Source organism: Otolemur garnettii, unplaced genomic scaffold, assembly GCF_000181295.1.
Source record: "Otolemur garnettii isolate 467f Iridium unplaced genomic scaffold, OtoGar3 scaffold00001, whole genome shotgun sequence".
Lineage (NCBI taxonomy): Eukaryota > Metazoa > Chordata > Mammalia > Primates > Galagidae > Otolemur > Otolemur garnettii.
The window spans coordinates 25,043,275-25,067,588 of NW_003852396.1; the positions used below are offsets into that span (position 1 = coordinate 25,043,275).

Here is a 24,314-nt window from a genome sequence, read left to right on the forward strand (position 1 = left end):
GGGTCCGGGCTGGGGATTCGAACCCGCCACCTTAGGTGTACGTGGCTGGCGCCTTAGCCGGTTGAGCTATAGGCGCTGAGCCTCATTAATCATTCTTAATTTTTTAAAAAATGCATTTCAAAGTAAATTGCAGATTTTAGTAAACTTTCTTTTAAGTACTTTAACACTGGTATAAAACTTTAGCACTTGTCTGACCTATTCTTTAAATTGCTGCTCTTAATGCCACCTATTTTATGGAACTTCACTGATCACTTGAAGTCAGGTTTGTCTTTCCTTCCTGTGTGTTTGGACATTTTGCTGTTTGTATTGTTCTATAGCAATTTTCACAGTTGATTTGGTTTTGTGGTTTTCTATGTTCTGCCTCTTACTAGATTGTGAGAGCCTTTAGGGCAACGGTTCTCAACTTGTGGGTCGCAACCCCTTTGTAACAATGAAAATAAATCATGGCATTAGGAAGGTTGAGAACCACTGCTCTAGGGTCAGGTCATATTTCATATGTCTGTCTATCTATCTGTCTTACCTATCTATCTGTCTATCATCTATCTATCTATCTGCAATTCCTGGTTTCTAGCATAGCACCTTACATGTAACTCAGTAAGTTTATTGATTTGAACTGTATCTGAACAAAGGACTTGCAACTGCAGCAAAAGGTACATAACTTTCACATGTGTTTATGGACTTTGTGTTTATGTTGTTATTATTTTTTATTTCAGGAGCAAGAATTTATCTTCTCTCATAGACATTTAGTAATGCTAATCAAGTCCAGGCCAAATGTGCTTATATATTTTTATATTTGCCATTGGCTAGATTTGACTGACCTGAACATAAATCAGAAGTAGAGAATTCAGGTCACAAAAGGTACAGAGGGGCTAGAAGTACTTCTAAGAATTACCTTGGAAAATCTTTTGGTAGAGAGTTTAAAGATAAGGTTTGAGTTTCACCATAAGGATGAGTAAAATTTTTGTCAATTTAAAGATTTTATAGAGGGTTCTATCGCTACTTTACCTGTAAATTTCTGTGTTATGCTAGGCATTTTCCTCTTTTACTTTAGACTTCAGTAGTCCTACCTGTAATTTGAAGGGGTCAGATTAGATGACCTCTAAGGCTCCCTCTGGCTTTGATGTTATGTTTAATATCTTTGGTTATTTTGGTTCTTTTTTTCACCAGTGGCTATGGAATCTAGGGTAATAATGTGGAAAGAGGTAGTTATTGGTAAGCACATGTCTCCTGTCAGTCCCTTGTCCACTTTTATTCAGTAGGTGCCTACTTGCAAAGTGTTTTCTTTCCCTTCTTTCTACTCTATCACTGCATCTTTATGCTTTTTATAGCATGTTCCAAAAGAGGCACACAATATTTCTCCTCCTTGGTTGCCTCTTGACCAATGTTAAGTCTGGAAACTGCATAGTAGGAAACATCAGATTGCAGCTCATAGGCAATGGGATTTCTATAAGGATCATAGATAGAAAGGGAAGAGCCAGGACTTAAATCCAGGTCTCCTGACTTTATCTTTATTCATCTTTTAAAATATCACCCTACTACTGGCCCTTTTGAAGCCTCATGGTGATCCTGCATTTATTATATAGCAATTCAGTTGATTCATAATTGATACTTCAGTATAATTAATTGTTCATGAATTATTAGGCTCCCTGAGCCTCTGGGACATTGATAAAATGGATTCAGTCTATCTATCTCTCTTTTGTCCAGAATGAATAGAAGAATGCCATCTGAGTTATCATTATAAATGTTGGCCTCAAGCCTAGCTTTATATTGCAGTATGTCAGAGGAGTTGGTTTCTCATCCTCCTGAACCTTTAGCCTGCAGAGGCTATTAGAAGTATAAGATGTATTTCCTCTCCTTATGCAAGAGATATAAGTGTTGAATGTGTTTTTTTTCTTTTTATTTTCTTTCTTTCTTTCTTTCTTTTTTTTTGGAGGTATGGTATCATTCTGTTACCCGAGCTAGAGGGCCATGGCGTCATCATAGCTCATTGGAATCTCCAACTCCTGGGCTTAAGTGATCCTCCCACCTCATTCTCCCAGAGTGCTAGGATTGCAGGAGTGAGCCCCTGTGCCTGGCCAATGTTTTTCTTCTTTCTATTCTCAGAATTAATGTTTTGGACCTGTTTTCCTATAAACAAAGTTTAAGATGGTGTAAGTTTTAAAATGTGCTAATGGTTGTGCTCAGTAGAGATGGACAAAATGATCAGTGAGGGATCAATGAATGCAAACAGAAGAAAGATTTGTGAAGGGCCTTTAGGAAAGGGCCAGTCAAGGGCTGCAGGGAAATGGAAAGTAGTATAGAAACCCTCAGTGCAAGTACTTTCATAAAGGCTTGATGAAGAAAGCACAAAGTTATGTACTGTGAATATAGGTGAAGCCCCTAAAAATGTTTAGCATTGAGAAAATAGATTTTGTGGGGTGTTCTTACAAAATTATTTCAAGTATATACCCAGAAATTTCACAACGTGGAAGAAATTGATCAATACTTGGAATCACACCCTCTCCCTAGATTTAACCAAGAAGAAATCTCCTGAACAGACTAATTTCAAGCACTGAGATCAAAGAAACAATAAAACATCTCCCAATAAAACAATGCACTGGTCCACATGGCCTCACCCCAGAATTCTGTCAGACCTTCAAAGAACAGCTTATACCCATATTACAGAAACTATTCCAAAAAATTGAGAAGGAAGGAATCTTCCCAACACATTCTATGAAATAAACATCACTCTGATACCAAAACCAGGAAAGACCCAACTAAAAAGGAGAACTTCAGACCAGTTTCACTAATGAATGTAGATGCAAAAATTCTCAATAGAATCCTAGCCAGTAGATTATAGCTTCTCATTAAAAAGTCATACATCACAATCAAGTAGGTTTCATACCAGAGATACAAGGCTGTTTTAACATATGCAGGTCTATAAACGTAATTCACCATATCAACAAAAGCAAAAACAAAGATCATAATCCTCTCAATAGATACAGAAAATGCATTTGATAAAATTCAACGTCATTTTGTAATTAGAACTCTGAAGAATATAGGCATAGGTGGTACACTTCTTAAACTGATTGAAGTTATCCATGAAAAACTCACAGCGAATGTTATACTGAATGGAGTAAAACTGAAAGCTTTTCCACTCAGAACTGGAAACAGACAAGGTTGTCCTCTGTCACCACTACTGTTCAACATAGTGCTGGAAGTTCTAGCCAATACAGTCAGGCAAGAGAAGGTAATAAAGGGCATCCAAATGAGAACAGAGGAAGTGAAACAACTTCTTTGCTAATGATATGATCTTATACTTAGAGAACTCCAAAGACTCAACCCTAAGACTTTTGGAAGTGATCAAAAACTATAGTAATGTCTCAGGATATAAAGTCAATGTCCACAAATCAGTACTTTTGTATATGTCAATAACAGGCAACATGAGACACAATTCCTTTCACAGTAAAGCAGAGACACAATTCCCTTCACAGTAACATCAAAGAAAATGAAATATCTAAGGATATAACTAACAAAAGAGGAGAAGGACCTCTATAAAGAAAATTATGAAACCCTAAGAAAAGAAAATAGCAGAAGATACTAAGACATGGAAGAAAATACCATATTCATGTCTGGGAAGAATCAACATTGTTAAAATATCTATACTTCCCAAAGCTATCTATAGCTTCAGTGCAGTCGCCAACATCATACTTTCAAGATTTGGAAAAAGTAATTCTTCATTTTGAATAGAACCAGGTAAAACCCCATCTAGCTAAGGCAATTGTTAGTAATAAAAACAAAGCTGGGGCATTAGCCTACCAGACTTTAGGCTGTACTACAAGGCCATAGTAACCAAAACAGCATGGTTTTGGCACAAAAATAGAGACAGACATCTGGTACTGAATAGAAAACCATGAGATGAAACTAATATCTGACAGTTACCTGATCTTTGATAAACCAAACAAGAACATACACTAAGGAAAAGAATCCCTATTCAGTAAATGGTGCGGGAGAACTTATGTACAAGACTGAAACTGGACCTGCACCTTTCTTCACTCTCTAAAATTGATTTAAGATGGATAAAAGATCTAAATCTAAGGCATAGAACAATAAAAACCCTTGAAAAGTGTGAAGAAAACACTTGAAGGTACTGGCCTGGGGAAAGACTTTATGAAGAAAACTCCAGTGGCAGTTGCAACAACAACAAAAATAAATGGAGCTTCTGTCTCTAAGGAGATGACAACCAAAGCAAATAGACAACCATCAGAATGGGAAAAGATATTTGCATATTATGAATTGGACAAAAGCTTGATAACTAGAATCTACAGAGAACTCAAATTAAGCAACAAAAAAGAGCCAACAATCCCTTAGATCAATGGGCAAGATGAATAGAGTCTTCTCTGAACAAGACAGATGAGTGGCTAACAAACATATGAAAGAATGCTCACCATCCCTAACTACCAGAGAAATGCAAATCAAAACCACCCTGAGATACCACCTAACCCCAGTGAGAATGGCTCACATCACAGAGTCTCAAAGCTGCAGATGCTGGTGTGGTTGTGAAGAGAAGGGAACACTTTTATACTATTGGTGGGACTGCAAACTAATACAACTTTTAGTGGAAGAAAGTATGGATAATCCTTAAAGAACTCAACCAGAGAATTCTAACCTTTTTGGAAAGAAGGATGGAGAATCCTTAAAGAACTCAAAATAGACCTCCCATTTGATCCTGCAGTCCCATTACTGGGCATCTACCCAGGAGAAAAATAATTATTTTATCATAAGGACATTTGCACTAGATTGTTTATCACAGCTAAATTTACAATTACCAAATTGTGGAAACAATTTAAATGCTCAGTAATCCAGGATTAGATTAACAAGATGTGGTATATGTATACCATGGAATACTATTCAGCCACTAAAAAGATGGTGACATTTGATCCTGCAGTCCCATTACTGGGCATCTACCCAGGAGAAAAAATAATTATTTTATCATAAGGACATTTGCACTAGATTGTTTATCACAGCTAAATTTACAATTACCAAATTGTGGAAACAATTTAAATGCTCACTAATCTAGGATTAGATTAACAAGATGTGGTATATGTATACCATGGAATACTATTCAGCCACTAAAAAGATGGTGACTTTTGTATTAAATTGGGTGGAGCTGAAACACATTCTTCTTAGTAAAGCATCACAAGAATGGAGAAACAAGAATCTAATGTATTCAATTCTGATATGAGGACAATTGATGCTAGTACCTGATGGAGGTTGGGGGAATGGGGGAGCAGAGAGAGGGAAGGGAGGGAGGGGGGTGGGGGATCACGGTATGTGACACACCTCTTGGGGGCAGGACACAATTATAAGAGGGACTTTACCTAACAAATGCAATCAGTGTAACCTAGTTCTTTGTGCCCTCAATGATGCCCCAACAATAAAAAAAAATGTGAAAAAAATATTTTAAGTATCTAAAGTCTATCTGGGGAAGAGATAGTAGACTTATCTAAATAGCTCTAAGTGGTAGGATTTAGTACTAACAGATGGAAGTATTTTTTTCCCTTTGTTTATTCATTTGTTCTTTTATTTGTTCATTGTTTCTTCAAAAAATCTTTATTGATGACCTGTTTTGTGACAGGCCTGGTGTTGAGGATTGAGAAATACGTAATACATGGACTTTGTTCCTGCAGTGTTCGTAATCTATGTCTAGTAGGAGAAAGGGGTGAAGGGGGAGGCAAATGTGTAAATAAATTATTACAATGTGTTTAAAATAGATAGAGCTTAATATTAATGAGAAATTATTAAATGAGGTGACCCAAGATAGAATAGGCTGTCTTTGCAGATTATATATTTTTTATCATTGGAAGTTTTCAAGCATAAGCTGGATGATCTTGGCTAGAATATGGTAAAAGGATTCAAATACTAGATTCTAACAACAGATTTTAAGATTTAAGTAACGTAGAATCTCTTTGAATATAAAGATATACCATGTTGAAGAGTTCTCCAAATATCTTAAAAGGACTGAGAAATGTAGAGAAGCTTGTATCAGGAAGATTGGTGAAGCCTTTCTTGGCATAATCCTGGGCTGTGAGCCTGAAATGGAGTTGTATTCAAAGAAGCTGTTGGTGAAGGACCTGGGAGGCAAGGAAGGGCTTGATTAGAGTATCAGGTGGCTGCAGGGAGTGTAATTTTGGAACTGGCAGCCTGGAGTGGAAAGGTACATTTGAGAACTGTGATAGTAAAAGCGCTGTTGGGGAGCTGAGGGATTTGGATTGCAACTGGGAGGGAAAGCAAAGTCAAATCGGGAAGCAAAATGGGAAGAAATGGATAAAAAGCATATCACCTACAGAGTTAATTTAAATTAACAAGGTTGTCCTTGCCTGCTTGATTTCTTAGTAGTTGGTTTACAAAAGGTGGGTCAGGATGAATTATATAAAGAAATGGAACTTGAGTTTGGCCTTGATGTATGAGTAAGATTTTTATCAGAGAAGAGAGAAGTAATTGACAGAAAGTATGGTCAGGGGTATGTGTATGTGTTAAAAAGAATACTTTGCTAGTTCAGAGAAACAAATTTCTGAGGTGGAGTAGGCTATGTCTAGGCATGGTAGCCTAGTTTTTAAGGAAGGTCAATGTCAGATTGTGGAGGACCTTGAGTTTCATCTATAATAAATTTTTTAATGGCCAGGTTACATCCTTGTGCAAAATTTAATTAAAATATTTATTGAGTTCATTGTGAGGTAGATACCATACAAGGCACTGTTGGAATGTAAAGAGGACAAAATTGGGCCCAACATTTGAGGGATATTCTGGATCCCAGGGGAGTCATGTCAATTATAATAATAAAAATAAACATGATAACTTGGAAATATATCCATTGCCTTGGGAGTATGGAGAGTGGGATCACCTAAATTCTTAGAGCTAAGAATACATTTCCAAATGTGTTCATGAAGGAAGGAACAGTTGAATTAAGACTTAAGTAAATTCACAGTTTGAGCATAGGGAAATTGGCATTCTAGGCAGAGGGAATGGCATGTATAAAGGAATGCGAGTATGAAAGCTATGGTGTATTAGGAGTTGCAAAAGTTGGGTGTGGCTAGAGTGTAAAGGGAATTAGAGGGAGTGGTAGTGTTGGGCAGTGAGGCTGATGAGTGGGGTAGGTCAAATAATAGAGGGCCTCTGAAAGCAAGCAAAAGAACTTTAATTTTTATTCTGGAATGCCAATGACAAGTTTTAAAATTAGAAGTGTTTTAAGATCATTGATGGCCCCTGGAGAAAGGATTGAAAAAAAAAAAACTGGATGTAAAGGATCAGTAAGTTCTTCATTTATTAGAAACTGCTAAAAAGACTCCTATAGATTTTGTTTATAGCATTTTAGGCAATTGATAGCCTAAAAAACAGTGGTATTTGATCTGGCTGACACTAATTTTAAAAATATAGAATTTGAGCTTTAACCCACTCATACTAAATCAAAGTTTATTGGGGGAGGGCAGAGGAGGGTCAAGCTAGAACCGTCTATAGCTCTAAAAGCTCTTGGTGATTATTGTGCTGATTTTTTGAAGTCATTAGCCTGTAAAGCGTTGTTTTAACTCCAAGGAGTTTATATTCTAAATAGTCATGGTTAAAGATATAATTTCTACAGTAGCACAGAAGAATGATGAAAACATTTTAAATTCTGGATACATTCATGTCTCTTATCAAGGACACATACTTATTTTGAGTTAATAATGTGTATTTTCATTAAAACTACTGATAGCACATTATAGAGATGTCCCCTACTTTTAGATTTTGTTTCTTAGAGAGTCATATATCTAATACCGTAAGATTTAGGGAGGACAAGATGGTTACTGCATTAACCATTGACCATATTTAGAACAAGGTAGATTTTAGAGGAGGGGAATACTAGAGCAGTGGTTCTCAACCTGTGAGTCACGACCCCTTTGGCCTGTATTAAAGGTTCACGGCAGTAGAAAGGTTGAGAACCACTGTACTAGAGAGACGATAAGTTGCAGGGGTCAGAAGACTTTTCCTGTAAAGGGCCAGATGGTAAATACCATAGAACCTCTTTAAGTTCCACTCAAGGAACTGTAACAAACTGGTCAACATAAGAAACTTTCCTTGAGTACATGTGATACATGTCCAGTCTATGAAAAGTAGATCAATTTAAGGTGGTCAATGCAGTGGGATGGTCATCTCTGGAGGTTCTACTGTAGTTTAGGTTTATGGGCATACAGAAACCTGTTCTAACTATTCAACTCTGCCAGTGTCAGGTAAAAAAAAGTTATAGACAATTCATAAATGAATGATATGACCGTGTTTCAATAAAACTGTTTATAAAAACAGCTTTGCTGACCCTTGATACGGTCCATTACAGAGATGGAAAATGTGACTTACCTAAGATTGCAAAGTTAAGAGGTTGGCAGAAAATGTGGAATGCTGTTAGCAGTTTCACTTAATCTTCATATAGATGAATAAATGATACTCAAGAAGCTAAGGAATTTCTCCAAATAAGTAAGTGGTACTGGGATTCACACTTAGTTTTTACTAAGTCAAATTTCTGCTTTTAACTACATTATGGTGGCTTTCTGTGCTCTCCAATGTCTCAGCTATGGGAATACAGAGGAAAGCAAGATGCCTGTGAATTTTCAGCAATGCTTGGCAGAGAGTAGGCATTTATATCAGTGAATACTATTGATTGAATAGGCTAGCAGTATTCACCATGTGCTATGGAAGGGCTTGAGTTGGGCCCTGAAGGAAGGGCTCTGTAATTTGTGTTCTTTAAATCTTTTTAACCTGTACTTTCTTTTGCTCAAAAATAACCAAAGTTATTATGTTCTTTCTTTTTTTTTTTTTTTTGGCGGGGGTAGGGGGGACAAAGTCTCACTTTGTCACCCTTGGCAGAGTGCTGTGTCAAAAATAATAAAAGTTATTATGTTCTTTCTGATTCTAGTAGCTGCTGGTGGTGCTGACAATGTCAAACAACGGCCTAGACATTCAAGACAAACCCCCAGCCCCTCCGATGAGAAATACCAGCACGATGATTGGAGCTGGCAGCAAAGATCCTGGAACCCTCAACCATGGTTCCAAACCCCTGCCTCCAAACCCAGAGGAGAAGAAAAAGAAGGACCGATTTTACAGATCCATCTTACCTGGAGATAAAAGTATAGTATTTAATTTTTTTCTCATTTGTATAAAAAACATTGTAAACACTTTTTTGGTAATGTAGATAGAAGATCTGTCTTAATTTTCCTTTAGTGCCTTTTCTCTTATTAGATATTTCCTTTATCTTTTCTTCCTTAAGTGGCTGAAACCCTATGGAAAATAGACCCTCCCCCCCTTTTTTGACAGAGTTTTACTTTGTTGCCCTTGGTAGAATGCCATGGCATCACAGGAACCTCAAACTCTTGGGGTTAAGCAATTTTCTTGCCTCAGCCTCCCAAGTAGCCGGGGCTACAGGCTCCCAGCACAACACCTGGTTGTTTTTCGAGATGGGGTCTTACTCTTGGTCAGGCTGGCCTCGAACCCATGAGCTCATCCAATCCATCCACCTCAGCCTCCCAAGATTACAGGTGTGAGGGACCGTGCCCAGCTCCATTTTTGTACAGTATTTAACCATATCTGAGCAAAATTCTAAGAGAATAATTATGCTCTTGCCAGATTTGGGACAATATGAAGCCATTCATTTATTTACTTTTTGATTTTTAAACTATTTATGAGATCACAAAGTATAAGCAATATAAAAAATTATTTGGAAAAAAATTAATCTCATCTGGGACAGCTTTTTTCCGAATATTTTGATTACTACTTATTTATTCAGACTTCCTTACCCCACACCCGTATTTGGGGATTACATATCAGTAAGAATAGCAAGTAATGGCTAAGAAAAAGGAAGCTGAAATAACTAGGACTCAGCATGAGTTCATTATGAGTAAGTCATATCAGGCAGTCTCATTTCCTTTTTATTGATAAAACTTCTAGAACAGTAATCAAGATTTTAACAATGTATCTGAAAAAAAGGTTCTTATGGATGAAGTAGTAAAATAGAGGTTTTGGTGTCCATAAGGTTAGATGGCTTTTGTTTGTCTCCAAGAATATTAATTTAAGTGGCTGTTGATCTGAAATAAAGTTCTCAGTATGCTTACAGGTTCCTGTTCTTGTGGTGTGCTGAAAAAATGGGCTTTTTGTCTGTAAATAGCTGTTCTGAGTTTCTGATTTAGGTGGACCTGGTTCACCACTTACCAGTGACCTTAAGCGTGTCGTTAATTCCTTTACCTTTAGTTTCCTATCTTTAAAACTGATACATTATCTCACAGGGTTGTTGTAAAGATTATATGCAAAGTTCCTTATGTATAGTACCTTCCATGCAGAAGGTGCTCTAATGCTAGTTTTCTTTCTTTTTACTCCTTTGTTGATGAATAGAGGCTGGGAGGCATAGCTAGCAGATCACATGATAAAATCAGAACTCTCTGGAGTTCTCTATTAGTTTCTGTGAGAGCTGGTTGTTTAAAAGTTCCTGGCTGCCCTTCTCCCTCTCTTGCAAGTCCCTTGCCCTGTGCCATGCCTGCTCTCTCTTTGCCTTCCATTTTGATTGGAAGCTCCCTGAAGCCCTCTCTTGAAGCAGATGTTGGCACCTTGCCTGTGTAGTCTGCAGGACATTGAGCCAAATAAACCTCTTTTCTTTATAAATTACCCAGACTGCATTTCCTTTATAGCAACATGAAACACACTAACACAACTATGTTACTACAGATCAGGGGAGATAGTAGATGGTAGTATTATTAACCAAACAGGGAACATTGGAAGAAGGAACAAATTAGGAGGGCTGGAAAGCAAGAAAGATGGTGACTAGACATGCTGCATTTCAGGTGTCTAATAGGCATATCTTATATATGGTAAATATTTGTTGAATCACTGAAATTAGAACTACTGAGGACTTTTAGTGAGTACTTTGGGTGTGTATCTTTATGTGTGTTTATCATTTCTAATTTACCTTCTTTGTGGGCTTTTTTGAGTCTGGAGAGAAGAGATGTAAGGTACTTTTATTCCCTGGCTAATTCATTTATATAGCAGCTGCCAATTTCCTAGGTACAGGGGCTGTGATTAAGGCAGTGTTACCCTTCCCTGAAACTCCCTGAGAACTCCTCCCACATTTATTAGCACTTTGTTTATCCCTCAATTTAGGTTTATATTTATTTCTAACAATTTTTTTTTTTTTTTATGAGACAGAGTCTTACTTTGTCACCCTTGGTAGAGTGCTGTCATAGCTCAGAGCAATCTCAAACTCCTGGGCTCAAGCAATCCTCTTGTCTCAGTCTCCTCATTAGCTGTGACAGTAGGCGCCCACTACAACACCCGCTGTTTTTTAGAGACAGGGTTTCACTCTAGCTTAGGTTACTGGTGGGAATGTAAAATGGTGCAGTCTATGTGGAAAACAGCCTGGCAGTTCCTTAAAAGGCTAAACATAGAGTTACGTAGTACCATATGACCCAGCAGTTCCACCAAAGAGAAATGAAAATAGACAACCACACAAAAACTTGCAGATGAAAGTTTATAGCAGCATCTTTATAGTGGAAACAACCCAAGTTACACCGTCAACTGGTGAATGGATAAATAAAATGTAGAATATCCATACAATGAACTACTATTTGGTAACAAAAAGAAATGAAGTCCTGTTCCATGCTACAATGTGGGCAAACCTTGAAAACACTATGTAAAGTTGACAGAAGCCAGTCACAGAGGATCATATGTTGTATGATTCCATTTATGGGAAATGTCCAGAATAGGCAAATCCATAGCAAAAAAATAGATTATTGGTTGCCTAGTGCTGCAGAGGAGGAGAGGCAGTTGGGAATAGGGGATGATGGCCAGGAGGGGCAGGATTTCTTTTTGGAGTGAAAAAAATATTCTAAGATTGATTTGGGTGATTTTGCCCCAGCTCTGTGAATATACTAAAAGTCATTTAACTTTACATTGTATGGGTGAATTGTATGGAATATAAATGGTATCTTGATAAAGGTACTGAAAAAGAAGATTCCTGCCCAAAACAGCAAATGGAATTAGAGCTTTCAGACATCATTGGGAACTAAAGGGATAGCCTCTTGGTTCTCCCATAAATTGGTTTCCTGATTTGGGTCAGTTACTTCTCTGTAGACGCCAGTGCCTTTATCTAAAAAATGAGAGTCAGGGCAGTAGACGTGTATGGTTTCTTTTAGCTTTGAAATCATATAATTACATAAATGAGATATTTTAAAGATATGACTGGATCAAGCTTGTCTACTTGAAAAGAAACTAGGCCACTATAAAGTACTTTAATTAGGGATAGAGCTGTAGACCCAGAGATTCTGTGGGGTTTTTTTTTTTTTTGAGACAGAGCCTCACTTTGTTGCCCCAAGTAGTGTGGTGGCATCATAGCTCAGTTATAGCTCACAGCAACCTCAAAGTCTTGGCTCAAGAGGTCCTCTTGCCTTAGCCTCCAGAGTAGCTGGGACTACAGGTGCCTGCCATAATGCTCAGCTATTTTTTTAGAGACAGGGTCTCCCTCTTGCTCAGGCTGGTCTCAAACTCCTGAGCTCAAGCAATCCACTTGCCTGGCCTCCCAGGACCTAGAGCTTTTTTGGGAAATCCTAGCTGAGTAACCCTAGGCTAAATATCTGATCTGAAAATAAATCATACAGCCTCAAGATCAAAGTTGCATCTCTAGAGGTTGAAAGCACAGAAGTAGAAAATAGAGTTATAAGAAGTTCTTGCAAAATGATCTAATAATCTTTCTTTCATCCTTTAGTTAAAGATATTCTGTATTTACCGTGGCACATAGGTTTTACCCCCTTTGCTATAAGATCTTGATGGCTATAATTAACGTGCACATCAAAATGAAATAAGTTTGACATTTTTCCTTTTGTTTGGAGTCTTTGTTCAACCAGAAAGCTACTCAACCTCATCCTAGCGGGATACACAGCAGTGTGGTAGTCTTTGAAGTGGTATGCCCTTCATACAGAATTTCAAGGAGTTACAGTTTAGAACTAAACTTCAGAGAACCTATATAGAATCTTCCCTCTAACATTTGTTAACTCCCTGATTTATTTTTTAAAATTTCTTTTAATTCCAATATCCTCATCTGTAAAGTGGGAATAAACATATTTCCTACATACCCTATATCATTAGTATGCTTTTGTCATTTGACATAGTAGAGATAAAAGCATTTTCTGAACTGTAAAACATAATACAAATATAAGATTTCTTTGTTATTTTAATGGAAACCACATTTATTATTTTATTTGATACTTAGAGCAACTCATTTTCCATTGGGGAGGCCAAGGCTTAGAGAAAAGTAAATTGCTCAAAGTTTCACAGGTGGAAAATGTCAAGGATGAGTGTAGAAGTAAGTCTTCCTAAATTATCTTTTCCATCATAACATACTGTCTTTCTTAGTTGTTCTTAGGTGTTATATACATATAGAACTCACTTAAAAAAAATACAAGTGCCTAGGTTCTACCCAGACTTTTGGAGTCAGAGTTTCTAGAGGAGTTGTTTTAGGTTTTTAGGGAGATTTGGGAGCTGAGAAAGAAGAGATCTTTGTGGGCTCCAGTAGTGGTTGAGATCTGAATTGGCAGTGGGTAGAACGTCTTTGGGCATTACCTAATGCTGAACTCCAGCCTGGCCTGTATGTGTGCTTGGGGGATGCATGAATGATTGGAAAAAGCAGCTGTAATTGAGGGCTTGTAATAGATGATGCTGAGTTGCAGAATTTCATATGGGAAAGCCTGGTTCCTGTGGTTAGGATCTGGAGCCTTTGGTTTATTCTAAGAAGTCTTGAAGTATTTAGTTTGAAATCTTTTTCTGGCAGCATTTTCACAACCAAAGTGGAATTCTCTGAGCTTGGGAGGAGTTTAGCAAAGTTAATTTTAACATTAGATTATGTCAGTGTTTATCTCTCCAAGTTTGAAACATTTTACTGCCTTGAGCTCAGATTAGCTCAGCTGAGCCAGTGAGAGGTGTTGCTTAAAAATAATTTTTTAAAAAAACAAAGCTAGTGATTTGTGCTAAAACTTATATGACTGTACTAAAACATGGAATTTTGCAGAGTCAGTCTCATTTCCCATGCCATCAGAAAGCCAAATGGACCAGGCCAAAGATAGGGTTAAAATAGGGATGAGTGAGGTTGTCAGCTTCTTTTCCTGCTTTATTCTCTCAAGCCTCAGATCTCTAGATACATGAAATTAGGATGAGTCTTACCTCTTTCTCTTCTTAAGCAGTTTCTTTGTCTTAATGAGTAGACTGAGAAACATTGCTCTGATAGTTTCTTATATTAATGATGAGTCATTTTTTTTTCTGAGACAGTCTTATTTTGTCTTGGTAGAGTGCTGTGGCATCACAGCTCACAGTAACCTCAAACTCTTGAGCACAAGTGATTCTACTGCCTCAGCCTCCCAAGTAGCTGGGACCACAGGTGTCTGCCACAACCCCTGGCTAATTTTTGAGACAAGGTCTCACTCTTGCTCAGGCTGGTCTTGAACTCCTGAGCTCAGGCAATCCACCTGCCTTGACCTCCCAAAGTGCTAGGATTATAGGTGTGAGCCACCTTGCCCAGCCTGATAAGTCATATTTGTAAATTCTTTTTTTGTTTTTTTTTTTTGATTTCAGGTTAATGTGAGAGTACAATCAACCAGGTCACAGTACTATGTGAATTTGTTAGGAAGAGTCCCTCTTATAGCTGTGTCCCTCTAAATCTTTTTAGTTTATAAAGCACATTCATTTTCCTGAACTTGATTGATCTTCAAAATAATAAAGACAACAATAATAAAAATAGTAATACTAATGACAAACAAATAACAAAATAGTACACATATTAATAAGAACAATAAAATAGTAGCAATAGTAACCCAGCTACCATTTTTATTGAATGCCTGTTTTAGGTATCACACATTATTTTAAGAACCTTTAATATTTGTGAAATATACCAGTTTATCTTTTAGCTAAATATCTTTTAGCTAGATAAATACTTTATAGACAATAAACTGAGGTTCACAGTGACTAACTTACTCAAGGTCATCAAGGTAGGTTTTGAAGTTTTTCCTTTTGTTTGGAGTCTTTGTTCAACCAGCAAGCTACTCAACCGCATCCTAGCGGGATACACAGCAGTGTGGTAGTCTTTGAAGTGGTATGCCCTTCATACAGAATTTCAAGGAGTTACAGTCTAGAACTAAACTTCAGAGAACCTATATAGAATCTTCCCTCTAACATTTGTGAACTCCCTGTTTTATTTTTTGAGAGCTGAGAGCTGAGATTGGACCTTTCTGTGATTCCAAGAACCTTTCTGCTGTACACCACTCTTAGGCTCAGAGACTCCTTGACTTGCCCAAGGTCACATGCTGCATGGTTGCAGTTCATCAAGTCTGATTTTGAACCAGTGTCTCTTGACTACTGGACTGTGTTCTTTCAGTCTTCTAAGCCCTCAGACACTACATAGTGTTCGAAGTTTCCCAGCCTAGAGTTGTTTGGACTGGTACTTTCAATGGAAAGAACTGGCTGGTTCTTTGAACCTCTTTTAAGACAAATTTCCATGTAATAGCATTCATTCTGCACTGGCATATTCACTTAGTGTGCAGTATGGGGAGGCACAGTGCATATACAGAAGCAGCCATGCTAGAATTTGGCACTGCGATTATCACCATTTCCTGTCCCTGACTTTGTGACCTTTGGTAAGTTGACTTTTCTTAGCCTCATTTATGTTATCTATAATATATTATAATATTATATTTAACTCATAGAATTGTTGAAAGGATTATAAAACCAAAGATATGAAAAGTATTATATAAACTGCAACTTGTTAAGAGTTAGTGCTTTTAGTGGTAGTAATTTCACGGTTATTGATTATAATCGCTTGCAGTCATTATTTTCTCATGGAATCTGTGATTCACGCTTTAGAGTTGTTATGAGATTTACAAAATGACGGCTCTTCATTAGGGTTCTTGCAAGATGGGATTAAAGAATGGCCCTTTCCCTCTCTAACTATAGGCTGCATTTCTTATTGAGTTAGAGTTAATGGGAGGGCCAGATTAAATAATTTTGTGCGCTGAGACTAAGCAGACCCAAGGAAAGATTTCCCAAGAAGTTCTTAAGAGTTTTCTGTAATGGCAGAAGCAGGATCCTGAACTCTGGTTATGGGCCTGAACCTCTGAGACAACTAATACATTTGAAAGTTAGGCCAAAAGGTAAGCTTAGACTCTAAAAACTAGATCTCAGATACTGTTTATTTCTCTTATATGCTAAACTTTTTCCATTTCTCTTTCCTTTGCTTTCTTTTCCTTTCTTTCCTCTTCTGATGTTCTCCTGATTCACTTATATGGTTGTTGTCATCAAGGATTGGAAACATTGATGTACATATGACATACTAGGTGTTAGTTCTGGTGACCACCCACGTGTTCAGGGTTTTTCTAAGGGAGTCACACTTTGTAATAGGTTTGATTCTTATTTTAGTATTCCCATTTACTAAATTGTATGACCTTGGACAACTCACTGAACCTCTTTGGGCTTTAATTTATTTCTCATCCATAAAATGAATTAAGTTAGACTAAGTATTCTATAAGCTCACATATAGCTCATGAACCATGATTTTTTTAAGTTTGTCCATTGAATTATTTTATTTTTATTTTTATTTTTATTTTTATTTTTTTGTAGTTTTGGCCAGGACTGGGCTTGAACCTACCACCCCCAGTATATGGGGCTGGTGCCTTCCTCCTTGAGCCACAGGTGCCGCCCATCCACTGAATTTTTAAATCTTTTTCTTTTTTTTTTTGAGACAGAGCCTCAAGCTGTCCCCCTGGGTAGAGTGCCGTGGCATTACAGCTCACAGCAACCTCCAACTCCTGGGCTCAAGCGAGTCTCCTGCCTCCGCCTCCCAAGTAGCTGGGACTACAGGTGCCTGCCACAGCGCCCGGCTATTTTTTTGTTGTTGCAGCTGTCATTGTTGTTTGGCGGGTCCGGGCTGGGGATTCGAACCTGCCACCTTAGGGGTATGTGGCTGGCGCCTTAGCCGGTTGAGCTATAGGCGCCAAGCCATCTTTTTCTTTTTTTAAAGACAGTCTCACTTTGTCACCCTCGGGAGGGTGCTATGGCATCACAGCTCAGAGCAACCTCCAGCTCTTGGGCTTAGGCAATTTTCTTGCCTCGGTCTCCCGAGTAGCTGGGACTACAGGTACCTGCCACAACACCTGGCTATCTTTTTGTTGCAGTTTGGCCGGGCCGGATTTGAACCTGCCACCTTGGTATATGGAGCTGGTGCCCTACTCACTGAGCCACAGGCACCACCCAAATTTTTAAATCTTTGCATAGAAAATTATATACTTCAGAAATGTACAACTCAGTGGATTACCACCGTGACCATATCAATGTGGTCATCATACCTTGGCTAAGAAATAGGATATTACCAGCCCCTCAAAAGCTCCCTAAAATTTCCCTTCCAGGCACTGACCTCTCTCTCCTTCCCAAAGATTAACAAGTTTGCCTCTTTTTGAACTTGACATACATAGAATCAGACAATGGTATATTCTTTTGTCAGCTTTTATTTGATCAACACTGTTCATAAAATTCATCCATGGTTTTATGTACAGTTGTAGTTCATTTTTCTTATTGTATAATATTACTGTACAAATATTCTCATAATAGGAATATTTTCCATTATACTGTTGAATATTGAGTTGATTTCAGTAATGGATTATTATGAATAATGTTTTCTGATCAACCTTTTATATGTACACAGATTTCAGTTGGTTTTTTATATACATCTATATGTAAGGTTTTTATAAGTTATGTATGTTACAAATATCTTCTGCTGTGCTCTTAACAGTAGCTTGGTGTTTATCATGGTATCTTATAGAATTTTAATATAGTCAGATTTATTTCCTTTCTGATGCTTTCTGTTCTGTTTTTGAAATCATTATCTACTGTAAGGCATGGAGACTTTTTTCTCTGGTTTGAATTTTCTGTGTTCAAGTACGTGTATCCATGAATTGTAATAGTTTTGTTTCTTCCTTTCTAATCCTTCTCCTTGTACTTCTTTTTCTTGCCTAATTGCACTGGCTAATACCTTCCGTACTGTCATGAATACAGATGGTGATAGGGAATAGCCTTCTCTTGTTTTTCACCTTGGAGGGAAGGCTTTCCATATTTCACAATAGATATGCTTACTGTTTGCTCCAGGGTTTTTGGTAACTAGCTTTTATTAGATTAAGTAATCCTAGTTTGCTAGGAGTATTTAATCATGACTGAGATCACATTTCAGCAAATACTTTTGCTGCATTAATTGGATTGATTATATTTTCTCTTTTATTTCCTTATTATAGTAAGTTACATTTACTTTAAAAAATATTTGAGGTATAATTCATATACCATATAATTCACCATCTTAAAATGTACAATTCAGTGGTTTTTAATATATTCACTAGATTGTACCACCATTATAACTAATTTCGGTACATTTGGTCACTCCAAAAAGAAACCCCATATTCATTGCAGTCACTCATTAGCAATTAGTGATTGCTTACAGTCAAATCTGTCAGTAAGGATCAGGGAAATATGAAGGGAAAAATACTTGGCCAGGTGACCTGTGTCTTACAACCATGTGCTCTGTGACTCAGGGCAAGTCAATTTGCTTCTCAAGGCCTCTTTCCTGACAGAGTGGAATTACATGGTCTCCAAGGTACTTCCTAATACTTGCTAGGATGTTCTTCAACTTAGTAAGCTCTGTGCTGGATAATGGTTGTAATTAGAAGCCACGATTTTGGTTCTCAAGAAGCTTACATTTCAGGTCTTAAAAACAGCAAGGAATTATATAAGACAGGAAATGACTAGATGTGTGTTAGTGTAGCACAGGGGTGTCCAACTTGCAGCCCGTGGGCTGTATGCTGATTTTGTGAGGGCTTTTTTTTGCTTATCTGTGGTGTCAGGTATTATGAAAAGTATGAACAGGCCTTTTTTTAAATTTTATTTTATTTTTTTGCTAATCAGTTTTCATTAGTATTTGTGTATTTAATGTATGGACCAAGACAGCTCTTTTTTTTTTTTTTGGCGGTGACTGGGTTTGAACCCGCCACCTCAGGTATGTGGGGTCGGCGCCCACTCCTTGAACCACAGGCGCCGCCCAACAACTCTTATTCTTCCAATGTGCAGCACAGAAAAAAAAAATGTTGGACACCCTTGGCAGATTCAATGCCTTAGAGATTCACAGGGAGAGGAAAGGTCAGGACATCCTTCCTGGAAGAAGTGGGACTTGAGCCAGTTTTTAAAAGATGACTGAGACAGGAAGAATGAGAGGCAGAGCGTGCCATATAAGGAGAGATAAAAATGAGTAAAAACTTGGAGATGGAAATATATGGGGCATAGTCAAAGATCACAGGACAAAGAGTGGCCAGTAGAGCCAAAGCTGACTTCAGCATTACCCAGTGTGTGTTCATGTGTTAAAGGATTTCTTTTCCCTGGGGCTCTTTTCTATAAACTACTCATCCTCTGAGTCAGTCTCTCTTTGGGTCTCTGTTACTAAAGTTCTTTCTGTATTTGACAGTCCATGCCTATGATAGATGTGTATTATATAGTAGATTAACAACATACTAGATAAATAATATGTATATAAAAATAAAAATCTAGAAAAAGTTAATATAGTTGTACTTCCCTAAAACCCTTTGACTGATTAGATCTGAGGGAATTTAGAAACTGAAAGCTGTTTGGAACAGAAAGCAGTTCTGAAGCCCTACTGTACATCTTGTGCATTCTAGCTATGAGGAAGACAGATGGACTTAGGTCATAAATGATTGCTTGACTTGGGCCCTGATATAACCCCTAGCCTTCTCTTTCTCAAAGCAGCTGCTTCTGGGAGGGAAATTGCCAGGTGCATAAATAGCTCAAGTCCTAGCAATTCACATGTAGTTAGGTAGTTCTTTTTTTTTGAGACAGAGCCTCAAGCTGTGCCCCTGGGTAGAGTGCCGTGGCATCTCAGCTCACTGCAACCTCCAACTCCTGGGCTCAAGCGAGTCTCCTGCCTCAGCCTCCCAAGTAGCGGGGACTACAGGCGCCCACCACAACGCCCAGCTATTTTTTGGTTGCAGCCATCATTGTTGTTTGGCAGGCCCGCGCTGGATTCGAACCTGCCACCTTGGGTGTACGTGGCTGGCACCTTAGCCACTTGAGCCACAGGCGCCGAGCCTAGTTAGGTAGTTCTTATTAAGATATTGAAGCAGGTTATGGATACCACAATTGCTTGTTAATACACAATGTATACTTTTGCATCTGTAAAATGTCAGGAGCAATATTTATCTCAGGATTGAAGAAGAACAGTAGTAATATCTATCACATAGGATTGTAAGAATGAAGGGAAGTAATGCATGTCATCCCACAGATATAAGTTAAGTTCTTAGTGTTATTTCTTCTCACTACCCTAAAGTATGTTTTCTTGATTTAACTTGAAATTCTTTAGGGGAGGTAATGTAGAGTATAAAGGGTTTTGAAGCCAGATCTTTTGGATTTTGATTACTTAATGACTGTAGGCAAGTCTCTTCCTCAGTTTCCTATTCTGCAAGTAAAAATGCCTCTCAGGATCATGGCAATTGTATGAGATAATATATATGAAATGCCAGTTAAGAGCTTGGATACTGTCTCAGGAAGAAATCTGCAGAGCTTTGAGAAAGCCCATCTTCCTGTTTTCCTAGACTCACAGTATGTAGGAGCTGAAAGCACCCTTAGGATCACGTAGTGTCCATCCTCTTCATTGTTCAAATGGGAAAACAGAAATTCTCCAATATGTACTATGTTGAGGTAGAGGCAAAACTATCTTGAACTCTAGACCTTTTTGTTCGCCCTCCCCATTTTGCTACATTTTATCAGCTATGTCTGGTCTGTGGAAGCATTAGAACTTCACGATTTCTTTTGGTTAGTGTGCTGAGCTCCCACAAGGTAGGGTTTTTTTTTTGTTTGTTTTAAAGACAGACTATCAAGCTGTTGCCCTGGGTAGAATGCTATGGTGTCACAGCTCACAGCAACCTCAAACTCTTGGGCTTACGTGATTCTCTTGCCTCAGCCTCCCAAGTAACTGGGACTACAGGTGTCTGCCACAACGCCCGGCTATTTTTGTTGTTGTTGTTGCAGTTGTCGTTGTTGTTTTAGCTGGCCCAGGACGAGTTCAAACCTGCCAGCCTTGGTGTATGTGGCTGGCGCCCTACCCTCTGAGGTACAGGTACCACTCACACAGTAGGGTTTTAAAATAAGGTTCCTAGGGGCTGAGTAATGAGTTTTGTGACAGGCCAGAGCTAATGAAATGAAATATTTATTCCTGCCTTGGAGAGAATTTACATGTCTTAGGCGGATTCTATGGATTCCTTGCTTGGTTAAGGTAGATGTCTGGTCTTTTATTCCTTTCTTCACGTTCTGAGCACCCATTTTGTGTCAGGTGTATGCCAGCTTCTTGGAATCTATGATGAATTGGACATAGCCCCTGCATTTAGAACTCAGTCTGGTAGGGAAGGAAGATAAACAGTTAAAATAGGAAATTATCATGTTGATGCTATGGGAATAGAGAATAGGGTAACCTAGAGATCAAGGACGACTTCACATAAGAGATGACTTATCCTGTATTGACTGGCTAACTAATGGTAGAAATAGGACTGTTAACTCTGACAAATGTTCTTTCTGCTTCTCCCTTCGTTTATTTAACAAAAATATGAAGTCTTTCAACATGCACTGAGCATCTGTTCCAATCCAGTTGGTAATTGGGCTCTGTAAATGCATATGTGAAGTAGGCAGACCTTGCCCTCCAAAGGAGCTTAGAGCTCCATAAAGAGCTACAATAAGCCTGAAAACAGAATAATGTCCTGGTTTTTTATTTTCTTTTCTTTGTTTCTCTTGCAGCAAATAAAAAGAAGGAGAAGGAGCGACCAGAGATTTCTCTTCCTTCAGATTTTGAGCACACAATTCATGTTGGTTTTGATGCAGTCACAGGGGAGTTTACTGTAAGTCCTGGGTCTCAGAAAGTCCTTTGGTCTTTTAGAGTTCTGGCAGTGCACTGCTAGATTCGATTCTTTCTTATCTTCTTGATGCTTCTGTTTTTGCTGAGACCTTGATTATAGTCTTATCGCAATCATGAGAGGGACACTTTTCCTCATCTCCAAAATTATACCTAAAGAAGCCTTTCAGTCTCCATTCCTTAATAAATAAACCTCTGTTAAGTGGCAGGCATGGTGGCAGCTCTGTGGCTGCGCTTTCCTTATAACCTCGCATGTCTCTTTTATAGGGGATGCCAGAGCAGTGGGCCCGCTTGCTTCAGACATCAAATATCACCAAATCTGAGCAGAAGAAAAACCCACAGGCTGTTTTGGATGTGTTGGAATTTTACAACTCAAAGAAGACCTCTAACAGTCAGAAGTACATGAGCTTTACAGGTATGAGGACTGTGTCCACAGCGGTCTTAGAGAGAAGGTTTTAATCTGGATGGAAAAGCTCTACATGCCTATTGGTCTGGGGTACGAGAAGAAACTATTTGAAAGAGTGGAAGTGGCATATTGACTAAGATGGAATTTTGGAATGTGAGAGCCAAGATGATGGGGTTTGTATCAAACTTGAGTCTTCACTCTAAACTACGTATTTTTAAAAAATACCCAGAATACAGGTTTTGTGCTAGAAGGTCTAGATTCTGGATACTTACTAGGTTTTAACAGTCACTGCATTTCTTTGAGCCTTAAATAGGTACAGTAATTCCTGTCTCAAGATGTGTGATGAGGAATAAATGAGCTCATTGATGTGAAAGTTCTTGGTAGGTTGTAAAACATCACTATAAAAGTACCCATCAATACCATCATTATTGGTAATGTCAGTAGTTACTTAATGACATCTCAGTCAAATGAAAAACAGTCTAATAATGACAGATGTTCTTTAGATGTGCTCTCTATATAAGGTAATGTATTTTTGAGAGTGTTTTTAGTAGTAGAATTATGATTTGATCCCTAGGTCTCCTAGTTATAAGACCAGCACCTTTTGAATTTACTACTTTCCTCTGGTAATTTTATTTGGAGCACTTCCTTCCATAGCGGAGAAATCTTCCTGTTCTTAGCAGAACTTATGAAAGAGCTGTATTTCTGGAAACTTGCTTTTTATATAGCCTCATAGACCTTTAGAACAAGAAGTACTTTAGAATATACCAGCTCTTCCTTTTATGCAGACATAAAAGCCAAACGAGGAATTAAGGAGGCTGAATCACTGACAGGGCTAGTCTTTTAGCTCCCAGTCCGGTATTCTTTGTTCATATTACATCCTTTCAAAGGCAATATTGTTGGAAAGGTGAACTAGCTAATTTTGAAAGATGCTTTCCCCAGTTAGTATCTGGCTTATATCAAAGGGGACAGATGGTTGGGATGACACACTGCAGCTTTGCTCATGCTGCCATGGTAGTGCCCAGGAGAGGGCTCAGCACTATTTCCTTCCTGTCGTCTGGCCCTGCTGAGTTTGTCTTATTTCCATTGAGGGACTGGGTTGTTCCAAGGAGGAATTGGGGTAGGAATGCTACTGAGTGGGAAAGTTTTACAGTCAGAAAATCAGAGTTTATGCTAGGAGTTTGTCATAGAGATATCAGATTAGAAACTGTCTTTGAAAGTCTCAGCAGTGAAGTCTTTGGAAGAATTTGTCTTTCTTCATTCTTCTGTGTAGATAAGTACAAGCAGCACATATATACGTATATGCAGGCATAGCCCTGAGAGTATGCATATGTTTGGAATTAAAGTCCGCTTAAGTATTCATGGGTATGGATACTACACATTCAGTTATGCATGTGTTCATTTGTATAAGTATACATGAATAACATTGAATGTATGTATGTGTGTGCATAAATCTGCTTTTGTATGTATAAATTTGTTCATGTATTTATATAAGTAAATGCAGATTTTTTTTTTCTTTGCAGTTTTTGGCTGGGGCCGGGTTTAAGCCTTTTTTTTTTTGGCCTGGGCTGGGTTTCAACCCCACCGCCTTTGGCATAGTGGGCCGGCACCCTACCCTTTTGAGCCACAGGCGCCTCCTTGGGGCCGGGTTTGAACCCACCACCTCCAGTATATGGGGCCAGTGCCCTACTCTTTGAGCCACAAGAGCTACCCTAAATGCAGATTTTTAAATTTCCTGTAAGTTCGAGACCCAACTCTAGACAAAATTGTATATTTGGCATAGTACATTTTCTATCTTTTTCCCTTACCTTCTTCTCATACTATGAGTTATGATAACACTACTTCAGTTTTTATACGCTCAAATGTGAATTATGTGATTCTTTTTTTTTTTTTTGAGACAGAGCCTCAAGCTCTCCCCCTGGGTAG

At 38.2% G+C, this 24,314-nt stretch overlaps 1 protein-coding gene across 3 annotated transcripts in view; it reads left to right on the forward strand.

Annotated features, from left to right (window-relative positions):
• PAK1 (p21 (RAC1) activated kinase 1) overlaps positions 1-24,314 on the forward strand; it is a 182,530-nt gene that overhangs the window by 103,835 nt on the left and 54,381 nt on the right. For 2 of the 3 annotated variants that reach the window (XM_023511940.1, XM_023511930.1), the window contains exons 2-4: positions 8,927-9,137; positions 21,871-21,971; positions 22,253-22,400. In XM_023511940.1, the coding sequence (XP_023367708.1) occupies positions 8,948-9,137; positions 21,871-21,971; positions 22,253-22,400 (439 nt within the window). In that variant the 5' untranslated portion in view covers positions 8,927-8,947. The remainder of the gene's footprint in view (positions 1-8,926; positions 9,138-21,870; positions 21,972-22,252; positions 22,401-24,314) is intronic. The other variant, XM_003780873.3, reaches the window with a different exon arrangement.